Source organism: Citrus clementina, unplaced genomic scaffold (assembly GCF_000493195.1).
Source record: "Citrus clementina cultivar Clemenules unplaced genomic scaffold, Citrus_clementina_v1.0 scaffold_5, whole genome shotgun sequence".
In the NCBI taxonomy this organism is placed as follows: domain Eukaryota; kingdom Viridiplantae; phylum Streptophyta; class Magnoliopsida; order Sapindales; family Rutaceae; genus Citrus; species Citrus x clementina.
Genome location: NW_006262201.1, coordinates 32,327,986 through 32,342,805, shown reverse-complemented (window position 1 = coordinate 32,342,805; position 14,820 = coordinate 32,327,986). Strand labels below are relative to the sequence as shown.

General features: G+C 41.6%; 2 protein-coding genes and 1 non-coding gene across 3 annotated transcripts; all 3 read right to left on the bottom strand.

Moving 5' to 3' along the window:
• Positions 1-5: 5 nt before the first annotated feature.
• Positions 6-3,411, bottom strand: LOC18041575 (probable disease resistance protein At4g27220; the record flags this gene model as incomplete). The annotated part of the gene is made up of 2 exons (XM_006433182.2): positions 376-3,411; positions 6-224 (listed from the first exon to the last, which is right to left on the bottom strand). Coding segments are annotated over exons 1-2 (3,054 nt in total), but the record flags the coding sequence as incomplete, so codon positions are not given.
• Positions 3,412-5,656: 2,245 nt separating this feature from the next.
• LOC112098167 (disease resistance protein At4g27190-like) lies at positions 5,657-6,963 on the bottom strand. Its single transcript, XM_024183802.1, has 2 exons — positions 5,818-6,963; positions 5,657-5,713 (listed from the first exon to the last, which is right to left on the bottom strand). Exons 1-2 carry the CDS (start codon positions 6,961-6,963, stop codon positions 5,657-5,659), a joined length of 1,203 nt encoding a protein of 400 aa, XP_024039570.1.
• A 754-nt stretch (positions 6,964-7,717) lies between these two features.
• Positions 7,718-7,790, bottom strand: TRNAA-UGC. The gene has a single exon. It is a non-coding gene; the product is annotated as a tRNA-Ala (tRNA).
• Between the last annotated feature and the right edge of the window lie 7,030 nt (positions 7,791-14,820).

Here is a 14,820-nt window from a genome sequence, read left to right as displayed (position 1 = left end):
ACTATCTGTTCTAAGTCCATGCACTTGCGTATCTCTAGGTGCTGAAGCTGCATCAAGCTTCTGACGAGTGAAGTTGAAAATAAATACTTCAAATTACTGCAGCCATGCACAATCAAACGAGTTAAGTTCTGAATGCAGGATGACATTGCTGGAAGTTGATTGTGCCAAATCGTCTCAGAATTAATTGCAGAAAGTTTCAAGGTCTCCAAGTTGGGGAAGGCAACCTGCAGATATATGGCTTTTGGTTCAACATATTTTCATATAAATAAAAGAAAATTTCAATAACACAAACTATGCACAGACAAATTAATTTTTAACAAACCAAAAGAAGCAAAAAGGATATAAAGAAACAGAACAAGGTTGTTGACAACAAACCTTTTCATTGAAAAATTGTTTGTTAGTATCAGGCTCATGATCCAGAATGACTTCAGTAGACAATGTACCGCTTGCCAATAGCTCCTGCTGCCTTTGCAAACTGTTCTTCACTACAGAGCAAAAGCTTCTAAGTTGCGGCAGAGATTTAAGAGTCAGTTTGCGCAATTGACTAAACTCAATCTTATCAACCACTTCAGTGTTGTTGATATCATCTTCCCTACCAACCACAAATATCTGTTTCATACTCTTGCATGCAATCACTTCAATTGTTTGAAGTTGTGGAAGGCCTCTGGAAATGGAAAATGAGAAGATATGGGTCAATTTTTCGCAGCTTTCCACTTTTAGGTTTCTTAACCTGATGAAAGACTCTGCTCTGAGTTGACTACAACTTATCTTCTCCAAGTTCATCAAATTGCTAAGAGATAATGACTCCAATAGGGGAAAGGCATCGAGAGGAACCAACTCTGTTGAGTCATTGATACACAGAAGGTATGGATTATTTTGGATATGAAGATGCTTCAAACTTGGGAAACCCTCCCTATCTAATTCATAAACAACATTTTCCACACCCTGCACTTCATCTAGCCATAGTTCTTCAAGTCCCTTCAACTGCATGAAAAACTCATCCTTCAAGCAAATGCTGGCATTGAGTTTGAGTTTCAATATTCTTTGATTCTCATATCTATCAGGCCAATTCCACTCATCTCCTATGAATACTTTGTATCTTTTCAACTTTTGAGAAAGCAAACCCTTTGGAAGAACCTTGGGATCTCGAACTTGAATTTCTAAAGTGTTCAAGCTAGATAGATGCTTCAGCTCATGAAGGCTAGCCCTGCTTCTTTCAGAACTGCTTTGTCCTTCAGTCTCCCACTGGATAAAAGTATCACCCAAATATAATTCTTCCAATTGGGATAAGTTGGATATGACATTTGATGAAATGGCTTTTAGTTGGTAACAAGAGCTCAAATTTAATGACCTTAGCCGAGTCAATTGACCTATCTCTCTAGGCAATTGCTCAATGTTAGAACCTTGAAAGCTAAGGATTTCTAGCTGCTTAAGCTCCCCAATAACAGCTACATCTCCTAATACACCATTATCTAGACACAATGTTTGAAGGTTTACCAGGAGATGAAGTGATGACGGCAGTGACAATAAATGCATTTCTGTAAAATCTAAAACTCTGAGCTCTGTCAATCTTGTGAAAAAATTATCAGGGATTTTGATGAAACCCTCCCTTGGGCTAATATGGAAGAACTTAAGTCGCGGGCATTCCAAACCATCAACAAGTTCACCAATTTTACAATTATGTAAAGAGATCGCAGTGCAATTTTTGAGAGTATCCCTGTCTAACAATTCCCTTGGAGGAGCCTCAATATTATTCACAGCAATTGAATGTTGGTCCCTAGATGCAATTGATATAGCAACATCACGAACAACATCATGCACAGAAAAATATTCACTTTCAGGACCATCAAGCAACAGGCAAGAGTTTTTGAGTTTATCAACCAAAGTAAGAGCTCTATCTCGTGCTTCTTCCATCGTATGTGTGCCCTTAAATAAACCCAAACCCATTCCATAGCTCAACAAATAAAGAACTGAAGGATTTTCAATAAAATCCATTAGACAACAAAGCAGAAAGGTTGACTTGAGTTCCTCACCTTCTAAATGATTGTAACTCAACTCTATGCTTTTGTATGCCTCGGCTGGCACTCCTGAGAAGCTACTTGATGAAGGCCTTGTTAGTTCACGCAGTGCATTCTTCCATTCAAACGTGTTCTTGTTTCTTAATGCCCTCGCTATTGTAACAATAGCAATAGGCAAACCTCCACATGCCTTGGCTATATCCACTGCTACAGCTTTCAAATCATTGTTTTCAATTTTATCACCCACTAACTTCTTAAACAGATCCCAGGCTTCGCTTTCATTTAGAGCACCAACCAAGAAATTATTTTGACAATCCATCTTACTTGACAATACATCTTGACTTCTTGCTGTCATCAAAACTCCGCATCCCCTGTCTCCAAAAGGAATTCCCACATTCTCAAGGTCAAGATTTGTCCATATGTTATCTAAAATCACAAGGATCTTCTTCTCTTTCCTCAATCGTTCACATAGCTTCCTTGCTCTTCCGGATTCACTCTCCTCGTAGAATTTCAAACCCAACTTATCTGCTATTTGTCCTTGGATCTTTTTTATGTCTGGCGTCTGAGATACATCTGCATAAACCACCTCATCGAAGAGCTTATCATTCCTGGCTTGCCTGGCGACTTCCTTCACTAGCATCGTCTTCCCAACACCGCCAATTCCATACACCCCAATCATGTGAACGTCAGGATTCTTCAAGGCATTTATCACATCATTCAAAGTGGACATTCTTGATTCAAAGGCCTCGTAACCTTTGATGGAAGTAAGCCATATGTCTTCTGGAACTGTACGGTAGGAAACTTTATCAAATCTCCCTTCTTGCTGCAGGAGTTCAGCTGCTGCCTTCACCTCCCTAGCTGCTTTCTTGCTAACCTGATAGCGGGTGTTTAAATTAGGACACAATCGGTTAGTTGTATCCTCTGTGCGTTCAATGATCCTTGCGGCAGCATCCAAGATCTGCTCAGCAGTAATCAGCCAGTTCTCAACTCTCTGCTCAATATCTTCCCCACTTCTTTTAGCATCATCAACCTTATGCTGGACACTCTCTTTGGCATCCCTCAGCTTCTGAACTTCATTCTTGAGTTTCTCTAAGTTGCTCTTGTAGTTGCAGCAGTAAGTAAACGGATGAATTAGGGGGTGTACCAAGTACTCAGCAACTTTTGCAGCAATCGCGACAGCAATTTCAGCCATTTTAATGAAAATAGAAATCAAGCAAACTGGATAACAGAATAACAGAAAAAACAAAGAAGCCAGGTGTTATTGAGATCAAACTTTGAAAATATAGAACTCTGGGACCAAATCTTGGACTAGGAGGAAATGGTGAATAGACTATAATAATCATCAAACGGAAGATAGAATGATACAAAGATAGTAAAGAAATGTGAGTATAAATCCAACCTTCCACAAAGTGAAAATAAAGTAGATGCCTTGTAACATTTTTTAGTCGTGGCCGACAGCCAATGGATATGCATGCCCCTAAAGTTAAAGCGAGCAAATGCTTTTACAAAAGTTCTTTGTATGCATGTAATTTTTAGTAATATTATTGCTGTCAATTATTTCGAAATCTTAATTTTAAGGGATAAAGATGTTCGTACCTCATTAAATTAAATCTTAACGCAAAGATGGAGAAATAATATGGAAAAATGTGCAGATGCAGTGGATCGAACCAGGTACCTCTAGAATGCAAAGCCAGCGCTCTACATCCCCTTTTCATTATTACGATGTTGTAAACTTTGTATTCTCGTTTTAAGAAATAAATACAACATCAAATACATCAATGAAAAATACAGTAGTTTCAGGGAAATTCATTCAAGTAGACAATGATATCCAGTGTACTTCAACCCTCAACGACAAGGATTCCTTCATGCAATTGAACCTCAGATAATCAAATGAAGGAAACTTTAAGTGATGTGTCATTGTTGTGAAGCAGAACAATGAAGATCGAGACACAACACCTCCTTGCAAATCTCTTGTGATTTCAACAGCAGGAACTTGCAAATCTCTCAAAATGGCTCATAGAAAGATCATGGTCACCTCGATCTTCTTTAGAACTTTAGTGATCTGTTATCTTAGAGCACAAGATATTGAAAGGGGAGGTGTGTTAAGAGCTTGTGCTCAAATTTACTGAACAGTATGGAAATAGGTAACTTAATTAATGAATCAATTACTTACCAATTCTTTTATGAAACTCTTGTATCATTGTATTAATGTCGCCATCCTGACACCTTTCATCCTCCTCTCCTTCTGCTAGCTGTACTTTCCGCAACCTTGGTGTGCTCAAGACTCCTCAAGAGAAAATCTTCATACTAGGGCATCCTCTCACAGTCAACTCTTCCAAGGAGGGGAATCGGAAGGTGTAATTCACCTAGCAGAAGCTTGTGAGGCTTGGTAAATAAGAAAGAGACAAACTCTTCAATTTACTGAAAGTAATCTCATTTGTCGCTGCTTCTGCAGTCAAAGAGCATTTTTGAATCCCTCGTGGAGTAATAAGCTCGATTTCTTGATTGCTACTGATACGATCTTCTTCTTCAGTACCTAAAATCACTTCCATACTTTTGCATTCAGTAACGTCTATCACTTGAAGTTGTTGAAGGCCTCTGGCAATGGATACTGATAAAATGCTCTTCAATTTGTTGCAATTTCCTACTTTTATGATTCCTAAATTGCAGAAAGATGCAGCTGTGAGCCGGCCATTGCATATTTTCTCCAGGTTAGTCAAATTGTGAAGAAACAATGACTCTAAGAGAGGGAAGGCATCACAAGCTACACCCTCCACTGAGTCAACAATACACAGAATGTATGGACTATTCTGGACATGGAGATGCTTCAATTGCAGAAACCCCTCTGCATCTAATTCATTAAGAACATTCTTTACATCCTGCAGTTCACCCAAGTAAAGGTCTTCAATTGCATGATAGTCCCATTCTCCAGGCAAGTTCTGGTATTGAGCATGAGTTTCAATGTTCTAGATGTCTCATACTTACCATGCCAGTCCCACTCATCGCCTATTAATATTTTATACCTTTCTAGTTTTTTGGAGAACAACCCTCTTGGTAGAATCTTGGCACCTTGAATATGTATCTCCAAAGTGGTCAGGCGAGACAAATGTTTCAGCTCATCAAGGCTAGCATTACTTCTTTCAATATTGAGTCTTTCAACCTACCATTGATCAAAACTCTTACTCATGTACAGTTCCTCTAATCAAGATAAGCTTGATAAAACATTTGGTGGAATAGATTTTAGTTTGGAGCAATTCGTTAAATCTAACAACCTGAGCTTACTCAATCGGCCTATTTCTCTGGGCAAATGCTCAATATCAGAACTAGAAAGGCTAAGAATTTCTAGTTGCTTCAGCTCTCCAATAACTGCTATGTCCCCCAATACACTTTGATCCAAGCACAATGTTCGAAGGTTTACTAGGAGGTGAAGTGAAGAAGGCAGTGATAATAAATGCATTTTAGTCAAATCTAAAACTCTAAGCTCTATCATCCCCGCAAAAAATTTGTCTGGGATTTTTAACGCAGGATCCTTTGGATACATATAGAAGAATTTAAGCTGGGGACATTCCAACTCTTCAGGAAGCTCATTAACATCACATTTGTGCAACGATATCGCAGTGCAGAATTTTAGTGTATCCTTATCTAGCCATTCTTGCGGAACAACATGATTTCTCATTGTAAACACATGTTGATCTCTGGATGCAATTGATATGGCAACATCACGAACAACATCATGCATAGCAAACATTTCACTGATATGACTGTCAAGCAACAAAGAACATGCTTTGAGTTTATGTACCAACGGACATGCTCTATCTCTTGCTTCTTCCATTGTATTGACATCTTTAAATAAACCCATACCCATTCCATATTTCAACAAGTCTAGCATAGAAGCATGGTAGGTATATCCCATTAGACTACAAAGCAGTAAAGTTGACTTGAGGTCCTCACCTGTTAAGAAATTGAAACTCAACTCTATAGTTGAACAAGCCGCTGCCTGAACTCCTGAGAAGTTTCTCCAGGAAGGCCTTTTTAGTTCTAACAACGCATTCTTCCATTCAAATAAATTCTCCTCCCTTAATGCCTTAGCTATTGTCACAATGGCAATGGGCAAACCTGCGCATTCTTTGGCTATAGCAACTGCTAAAGATTGCAAATCATGGTTTCTAATACAATCACCCTCAGCCACCATCTTTTGAAATAGGCTCCAAGATTCTTCTTGACTTAAAATGCCAACCAAGAAGTTAATTTCAGAATCCATCTCTCTTGATAATACACCTCGGCTTCTTGATGTCAGCAGCACTTTACAGCCCTTATGCTCATCTCCAAGAGGAATTCCTAGAGTCTCCAGATCAAGTCTGGCCCAAATATCATCTAAAATAACAAGGATTTTCTTCTCTTCCTTCATTCGTGCATATAACCTCCTTGCTCTACCAGATTCACTCTCCTCACATAAGAAAAGGCCCAACTCATCTGCAATTTGTCCTTGCATCTTTTTTATGTCTGGAATCTGCGGTACATCAACAAAAACCACCTCATCAAAGAGTTTGTGTCCCTTGACTTGTCTAGCAATTTCTTTCACGAGCATCGTCTTGCCAATACCACCCATACCACATATCCCAATCATGTCGACACTGGGATTACTTAAAGCATTTGTAATATCCTTGAAAGTGGATATTCTTGAATCAAAAGCCTGGTAACCTTTACTCAAAGTAAGCCATATCTTCTCTGGATTGATATGGTAGGAAACTTTATGAAATTTTCCTGTTTCATGAAGTCCAGCAACAGGCTTGGCCTCCCTTGCTGCTTTCTCGCTAAGTTGATACTGGACCTTCAAATTAGGACACAGCCCCTTAAAGCATTGGTTCTTTATCTTTGCTCTGTCTGCGCCTTCAATAGACTTCACTGCCTCATCGATGATCTTGTTCGCACCACTCTTCAACATCTTGTTCAATCTCCTCCCCTTTTCTTTTAGCATCAGCAACGGAATGCTCTACCCTCGCTCTTGCATCAATCAGCTTCTCAACTTCTTTACGGAGATTCTCTAAGTTATCATTGCAGTTGCACAAATAACTAAATTTGCGTCCTATGGGAGTAATCAAGTACTCAGCAACTTTTGCAACAATAGAAACGCCAATTTCAACTATTTTAATTGCAAAAAAGTGGCCAACTACTACTATGTTCTTGAGATCAACTATTGAAAACAACAAAAGGTTTTCTTGATTAAAGTATAAGGCAACACAGGGAGAGATTCGGAGAGATTTTTGGTAAGCAAAGTTTGAATCAGCAAGGCAAGGAAAGACTCTAAAGACAAACAAAATGAGTTGCTTGTTCAAAAAATTATTTCCAGACATTGAAATATATGGTATTGAACTTTACAATTTAAATTATTTTACAAATGAAGCCGGCTCATTCAACTTGCCAAAAAAATAAAAAAGCACAAGCAATGAAGCAAAATTAAAAATTTTGGAAGCAACAGCGACTTTCTTTGTTTGATTAGTCAATTCAAATGTAAAGAAAGACCTAATCTAAGTCTTCATATTAATTGAACATATGAAATCTTTGAAAGTAACAACAAATTAGAAAAAAAAAAAAACTAAATAAGATTAGAAAAAACCTGTAATTGACAGCAAATGTTGAACCCGAAAATCAAACAACTTGTTACGCTGAAAAATAAGATTAAAAATAAATGCATAAATTGGAGATGCAGGGGATCGAACCCTGTACCTCTCGCATGCAAAGCGAGCGCTCTACCATTTGAGCTACATCCCCCAGGACTATTAAGCATTGTTCATTTAATAAATTTCAAATAAGAAATATTTATCTACGTCTTTTGTGTATGTTATGTTATGTTACTGTGTTTGTTGGGTGCACATGAAGATATGAATTGTTAAAATAATCATAGGGAAGAAGAAACTAAGCTCGCTGTTCAAGTAACTTTTTGGAGATATGAGGAAGGCCAAGACTCAATTGTGTGTAGACATGTATATGTATGTATCGTTTGCGCCTACCCATGATTCTTACTAATGTTTAATTGTTTTCTACCATGCGATTTCTGGTTCCCTTTGCTTCAGTATGTTTGCTGGCAATCTTGGCCGGATTGAGCTTGTTAATGTAACACTTTGCTAACTCCTGTTGAGTCATTTGAGCAATCAAAACTCAAAAAACCCATAAGGAAAAAAAAATTATTTTATGTATGTGAGCAATAGAATTAATGCAATTATAAGTTGTTATTATTTGGTGCAATGATCTGTTTATTTGATAGGATCAAAAATGTTAAAGTGAACTACTAAAACAAAAAATATATATATAGATATCAATACATTAAAATTTGTATTTTTTTGTCGGTTAGTATATTAAGATCTGTGTTTCTTTTATTTTAATAGCGTCGTCTTCACTTTAACAAAGTGAAGATGTCCTCACTAGAGTTTATTATTATTATTATTATTATTATTATTATTATTATTATTATTATTATTATTATTATTATTATCATCATCATTCTCTCATGCAAGCGTCCTCATTTTTTTTATGCGATTATGATATTAAACCATACGGCATATATATAGTCCTTTTCTAGTGAGGACATTTTTGCTTTGTTAAAATAAAGATACTAGCTAAAATACAAAAAAAATACATATTTTAATACATTAGAAATGCAAGCACCCTTATTTTTTTAATGCGGACACTGCATGTGAATCGATAGAAACGTGTGAAGTGTATGGCTAACCCAATAACAAAAGTTTCGTAAGGGAATAGGAGCACGCTACCAATATATATATATATATTTCAAAAATGTTTCAGTTTAGGATCCAAGACTTTGTTAAAATCCAAAAAAACTATTAAACCGTGCAGTTTAATAGTGTAATGTCTTTCAATTTATTATGAGCCCAAACGTGGATTCAATAAATTCTTGTCAATAACCACGCATGCTGAATAAAAATATTAAACTGCGAAAGCTATTAAGTCATATAGTTTAACAATATCATTGCTTAATACTATTAAACTGCATGGGTTGATAGCTTTCACGGACCATAATAAAGTTCAGCTCTTACTAATGTTTTCTACCATGCGATACCTGCGGTGCCCATCTCGGCCGGATTGAGCTTGTTGGTGCAATGCTTGCTAACTCCTATTGAGTCATTTCAGTTATCAAAACTCAAATAACCCATATACAACTTATCATTTATATGACACCGTTCCACTGATTACCCGTGGTGCATGGCAAAATTATTTCATGTGTGTGAGCAACCGAAGAAACGCAATTATAAGATTAAGATGTGGTTATTCGGTGCGATGATCTGCTGATTTGAAACGATCAGAAGCGGTAGAATTGTGGTTAACCCATATATATAATTTAGTATGTAGACAATAAGTTGTACCATTATTGTATATAACTTACATTCATAGAAAATATCAGTGTACTTGAGATAGATTTTGGCATAGTTGGAGTAATAAGAGGGTAATAACCCTATCACGAAAAAGAGAGAACTTAATTATTTGTCATATTATGCTTAAATAAACAATACAAATAGTTATTAGGTGCTAATGGTCTCACCTGTTTGAGGGAAATACTTCGGCGAGACCAGAAGTGATGAGCAGATATTTGGTGGCAAAGTCCTGCGAGCAGGTGTGTCCTGTAAGAGCCTGGTAGCAGGGGAACAGGAGCAGGGATATTCTGCTCGTTCACGAATATGCCATTCGCGAGGACGACTTCCTGTTAGAGGCAGAAGGCCATTCCTGCTAGGGGTCGAGGCGAGGAGACCCAGTCAACGACAGTTGGCAGGACATGCGTTCCTAACCGAGAATTAAGGCACGAAGTCCATCTCTATTCGCCCACAATGACGACATTGGGGCATCCACATCCGAGGGTGGGCAGAATAATGGGCGTGGACTACGGAAGACCGGGATTCAGAGGAAGCCTATAAAAAGGTAGCCAACGAAGGTAAAAGGGTTAGGATTTTTGAGATTAGAACAGAGAGAAAGGAAATATTAAAAGAGAGAAAAACGACCTAAAAGCCATAAGATTTGTGGCAAACGTTCCCAGATCCTTCATATCTGACTTGAGCGTCGGAGGGTTTACGCCGGGAAAACAACTGGCGTGCTCTGACTTGTTTCTGTGAACGCAGGGATACTTAGAGAAGAAAGCGTACGAGGAGAGTTCCTGATCGAGGTGAGGTTGATCGAGCAGACATCCTGGTCGTTGGAAGGTGTGAGCAGAATCTCGCATCAACATTTTGGCGCCGTCTGTGGGGAGCTGCTCAAAAAGCTTCTGTTGATAGCAAGAAGAGGAGTGAAGCAAGTGAAAAGCAATGGAGACAGGAGGAAGTAGTGCACAAGGGGGTGATATGAGGCTTAACGATTCCGTGACTCTGAGGGAGATAGCCAGTGAAGCACGGGAAAAAGCCATGTTCGACCGGATGGAACGGATGGAAAAGCAGATGGAGACCCTGACAACCATCCTGCATGAGTTGCGGAGTGAACGAAGGGTGACCCAGGAGGAAAGGATGAGAGTTGGTGGGTGGCACCAGGTCCCGATAGTACAAGGAGAAGTCAAACCACTGGGAGATTTGGTGGTGAGAGAGGTAACATACCTCTGCGGGGAGAATTCCGTAGAGAGGAATAGCAATCCCCGGCAAGACAGATTTTTGACGAGGACGACGGGGTGGCAAATGCAGAGGAAACAGAGTTGAGGCAACACTTGCTTGATGTAGAGCAAGAGCGGGATCAAGTTGCAGCACGTGACCCTGGTCGTGCAGTGCAGCTGGAGGAGGAAGTGCGCAGACTAGCGCAGATAATTGACGACATGCAAGGAAGGAGCAGAGCTCTTAGTTGGAGGATAATGCTGGACGGAGAATCACCGCTCGCAGCAGAGATCATGAGGGCAGTTATTCCGAGAGATTTCCGCCTCCCAGACCTTAGGTATTCGGGACGAACGGATCCGCTGGTGCACATAGAGCGTTTCAACGACATAACTGGGGTACAAGGATGATCTCAATCCCAAAGGTGCAGGGTGTTCCCACTATCCCTTGAGGGACGTGCACGAGAGTGGTACAGGAAACTTCCTCGAGGGAGCATTAAAACCTTCGAGCAGATGTGCCAGGAGTTTGCAGAGCAGTTTCGTGGGGCAATGGCACCAGAAGATGACATGATGGAGCTAAAAAGCATGAAGCAAGGGGAGCAAGAAACCCTTCGGGAATTCATTAAGAGGTTTCATCGTGCTGTCCTCGATTTGGGAGCCTTCGACTATCCTCAGGCACTAAGGGGATTGAAAGAGGAAGTGAAGATAGGAAGGCTGTGGTACAACTTGAGAAGCCTAGCTATTCAGACGTATGCAGCCGCATACGAGCAGGCTAAAAGAGACATAGAGATCGAGGAAGAAAAGGCAGCTCGGATTAAGACAGACCAGCTGGAGGGGCTGGAAAAGAAAGAGAATAGGGCATTACCGGGAAATGGGCCGATCAGGAGGAGGGACCTCCAGGCCTCAGGTAGTGGAACAGGAGGTCGGGTAACAGTTCACCAGCCTCATCAGAGGCCACCACAGTATCAGCGCAGCAGGGCGCACCTTCCTCGTTCCCCAGCTAGGGAGCCTTGGAGAATGCATGATTCGGCATATGATGGTCTTCATCAACACCCCCACGGTAGTAGAGGGAGCAGACCAGAAATGCTGTCATCGCCTCCAACTCAGAACGGAGCAAATAGAGAAAGAGCTGTGCACCTGATCGACCAGAACCAGGAGTATGGGCGATACACTTCCTTGAAGATGTCCCTGGACGAAGTATACGAGGCCATAAAGGACCGAGGATTGTTATACCTCCCTGCTCCAATAACAAAGATACCCAGCAGGAGGGATATGGGACGCTATTGTAAGTTCCATGGCACTCATGGCCACACCACAGCAGATTGCAGAGATCTTAAGACCCAGGTTGAAGATTTGGTGAGAAATGGGTATCTGGACGAGTTTGTAGATGGGACCTTCCCAATGGTAGCCTCAACAAGTGAAGGGGAGCAGAGTGACAGGAACTTGAGGCGCGAGCAGCCTGCAGTAAGGGTTATAGCCGGGGGCCCAACATTGGCCGGAGATTCCAACAGGTCGAGAAAGAATTATGCTAGATACGCCATGACCAGCAAAGAGGTATTCTTCAACACCCCAGCAGCCAAACGTGCAAGAGTCAGGCAAGTGCCAATCATGTGGACAGATGAGGATGAAGAAGGGATCATATACCCCCACGAGGATGCTTTGGTCATCAAGGCCACTGTTGCTAGCAAGAAGTTTGACAGGATACTGGTTGACACTGGGAGTTCAGTTGATGTGTTGTTTAAGTCAACCCTGGACGAGATAGGAATAGCAGACCTGAAGTTGGATTACACAAATACCTCCTTGAAGGGGTTTGGAGGAGGAAAGTTGGTCCCTCTGGGCGTGGTCGAGCTGCCTATCACGATTGGGAGCTCCCCGACAGAAAGGACAATGATACTAGACTTTGTGGTAGTGGATGAGGAAGGTCCTTATCAGATGATCCTAGGCCGGCCATTTCTGAGGATGAGCAAAGCGGTGCTGTCCAACCATTATCTGGCTCTCAAGTACCGGGTGAATGGGGTAGTTGGAGTGGTACGAGGAGACCAGAGGATCGCAAGAAGCTGCTACTCCTCGGCAGTAAGGGAAGCAATGCAGATAACATCCCTTGATACCCGAGTGGAAGCCAGGAATGGCAGCTAGTTGGATTCAGAGTTTACAAGCTGGTTCGCACGGATGGCCACGAGGTGAAACGCCCATGGAGCACGGCACACCTCAGGAAATATTTATAGTAAGACTTACTCATGTTTTAAAGTTATTTCTGTTCGTACCCGTTGTTCTCTATTTTTCATTTCTTATTTCAAAGCAATCTCATGTAAGCCGAATTCAATAATAAATGAATCAATGAGGAGTTCCAGTCAAATACACTATCAAGAAATTTACTAAGGCATGCAAAGGCTCACCAAGTCTCAAAGCCTGTTTATGGCGAGACCAGAAGCCAAGCGTGCCAGGATCTGCTCGACTACGAGAAGGCGAGCAGAATCCCAAGCATTGAAGAATTTACTAAGGCATGCAAAGGCTCACCAAGTCTCAAAGCCTGTTTATGGCGAGACCAGAAGCCAAGCGTGCCAGGATCTGCTCGACCACGATAAGGCGAGCAGAATCCCAAGCATTGAAGAATTTACTAAGGCATGCAAAGTCTCACCAAAGTCTCATAGCCTGTTTATGGCGAGACAGAAGCCAAGCGTGCCAGGATCTGCTCGACCACACGAAGGCGAGCAGAATTCCCAATCATCGAAGAATCTTCTAAGGCATGCAAAGGCTCACCAAGTCTCAAAGCCTATTTTATGGCGAGACAGAAGCCAAGCGTGCCAGGATCTGCTCGACCACACGAAGGCGAGCAGAATTCCCAATCATCGAAGAATCTTCTAAGGCATGCAAAGGCTCACCAAGTCTCAAAGCCTATTTTATGGCGAGACAGAAGCCAAGCGTGCCAGGATCTGCTCGACCACACGAAGGCGAGCAGAATTCCCAATCATCGAAGAATCTTCTAAGGCATGCAGAGGCTCACCAAGTCTCAAAGCCTGTTTTATGGCGAGACAGAAGCCAAGCGTGCCAGGATCTGCTCGACCACATGAAGGCGAGCAGAATCCCCAATCATCAAAATATCTTCTAAGGCATGCAGAGGCTCACCAAGTCTCAAAGTCTGTTTTATGGCGAGACAGAAGCCAAGCGTGCCAGGATCTTCTCGACCACACGAAGGCGAGCAGAATCCCCAATCATCGAAATATCTTCTAAGGCATGCAGAGGCTCACCAAGTCTCAAAGCCTGTTTTATGGTGAGACCAGAAGCCAAGCATTCCAAGATCTGCTCGACCACGCGAAGGCAAGCAGAATCCCAAGCATTGAAGAATTTTCAAAGGCATGTGGCAAAACCATGTGCCAAGCCAGAACCTGCTCGACCAGACAAAGACGAGCAGATTCTCAAACGAAAAATAACTCATGATTACAACACAAGAAAGTAATCAAAAATATTTTTATTAATTTGTTAATAATTAACAGAGGAGATAATCTTCACAAACATTGTTCATTACAATACAAGAAATATATTAAGAAGATGGAGGATCAGTAAGCCGAGCAGCATCCGTTGGCTGGACCTCCTCAGGTGCAGGGGGGTATCACCAGTTGCGTCCGGGGGGGTGCTCACCTCGCCAACATCAGCAGGTACTGCACGAGGAGGAGAGTTCTCCTCCTCAATCACGATCGGCTCTACCCCTTCAGCATCTTCCTTGGCCGCCTCCTCGTCCAGATGTTGAGCAACACCAGCTGCAAGGTCATCCATCTTCAAATCAGGGTGTTGCTTCCCGAGGACGGCCATGATGCAACGATAGGAATGCCGAAGTCCCTGGTCGTACTGGTTGTCAGCCTCCTTCTCTAAGTTCTCGACCTGAACCCGGTGGGAACCACGGAGAGATTCGAGCTGAGCCTCGTACATAGCTTTCTGCATTTGCAGATCTTCCTTGACCTTGGCCAGCTCTTCCTCGAGAGTAATAGCCTTGGCTTGAGCAAGAGATTCTCGCTCAATCAACTTCAAATTCTCGAGGTTTAAGTCCCCTGCTTTCTTCTCAGTAACGTCAGCTCTGGTCGTCGCCGACTGAATGTCCTCCTTCATCTTCCTGTCATAACGGCCAACCTTGGCCTTATAGTAGGTGGTCATACAACTGAGATGGAAAGCACTATACTGCATGGCCCCCACCAGCTCGCCTAGGGTGCAGCCATCAAAGTCCTC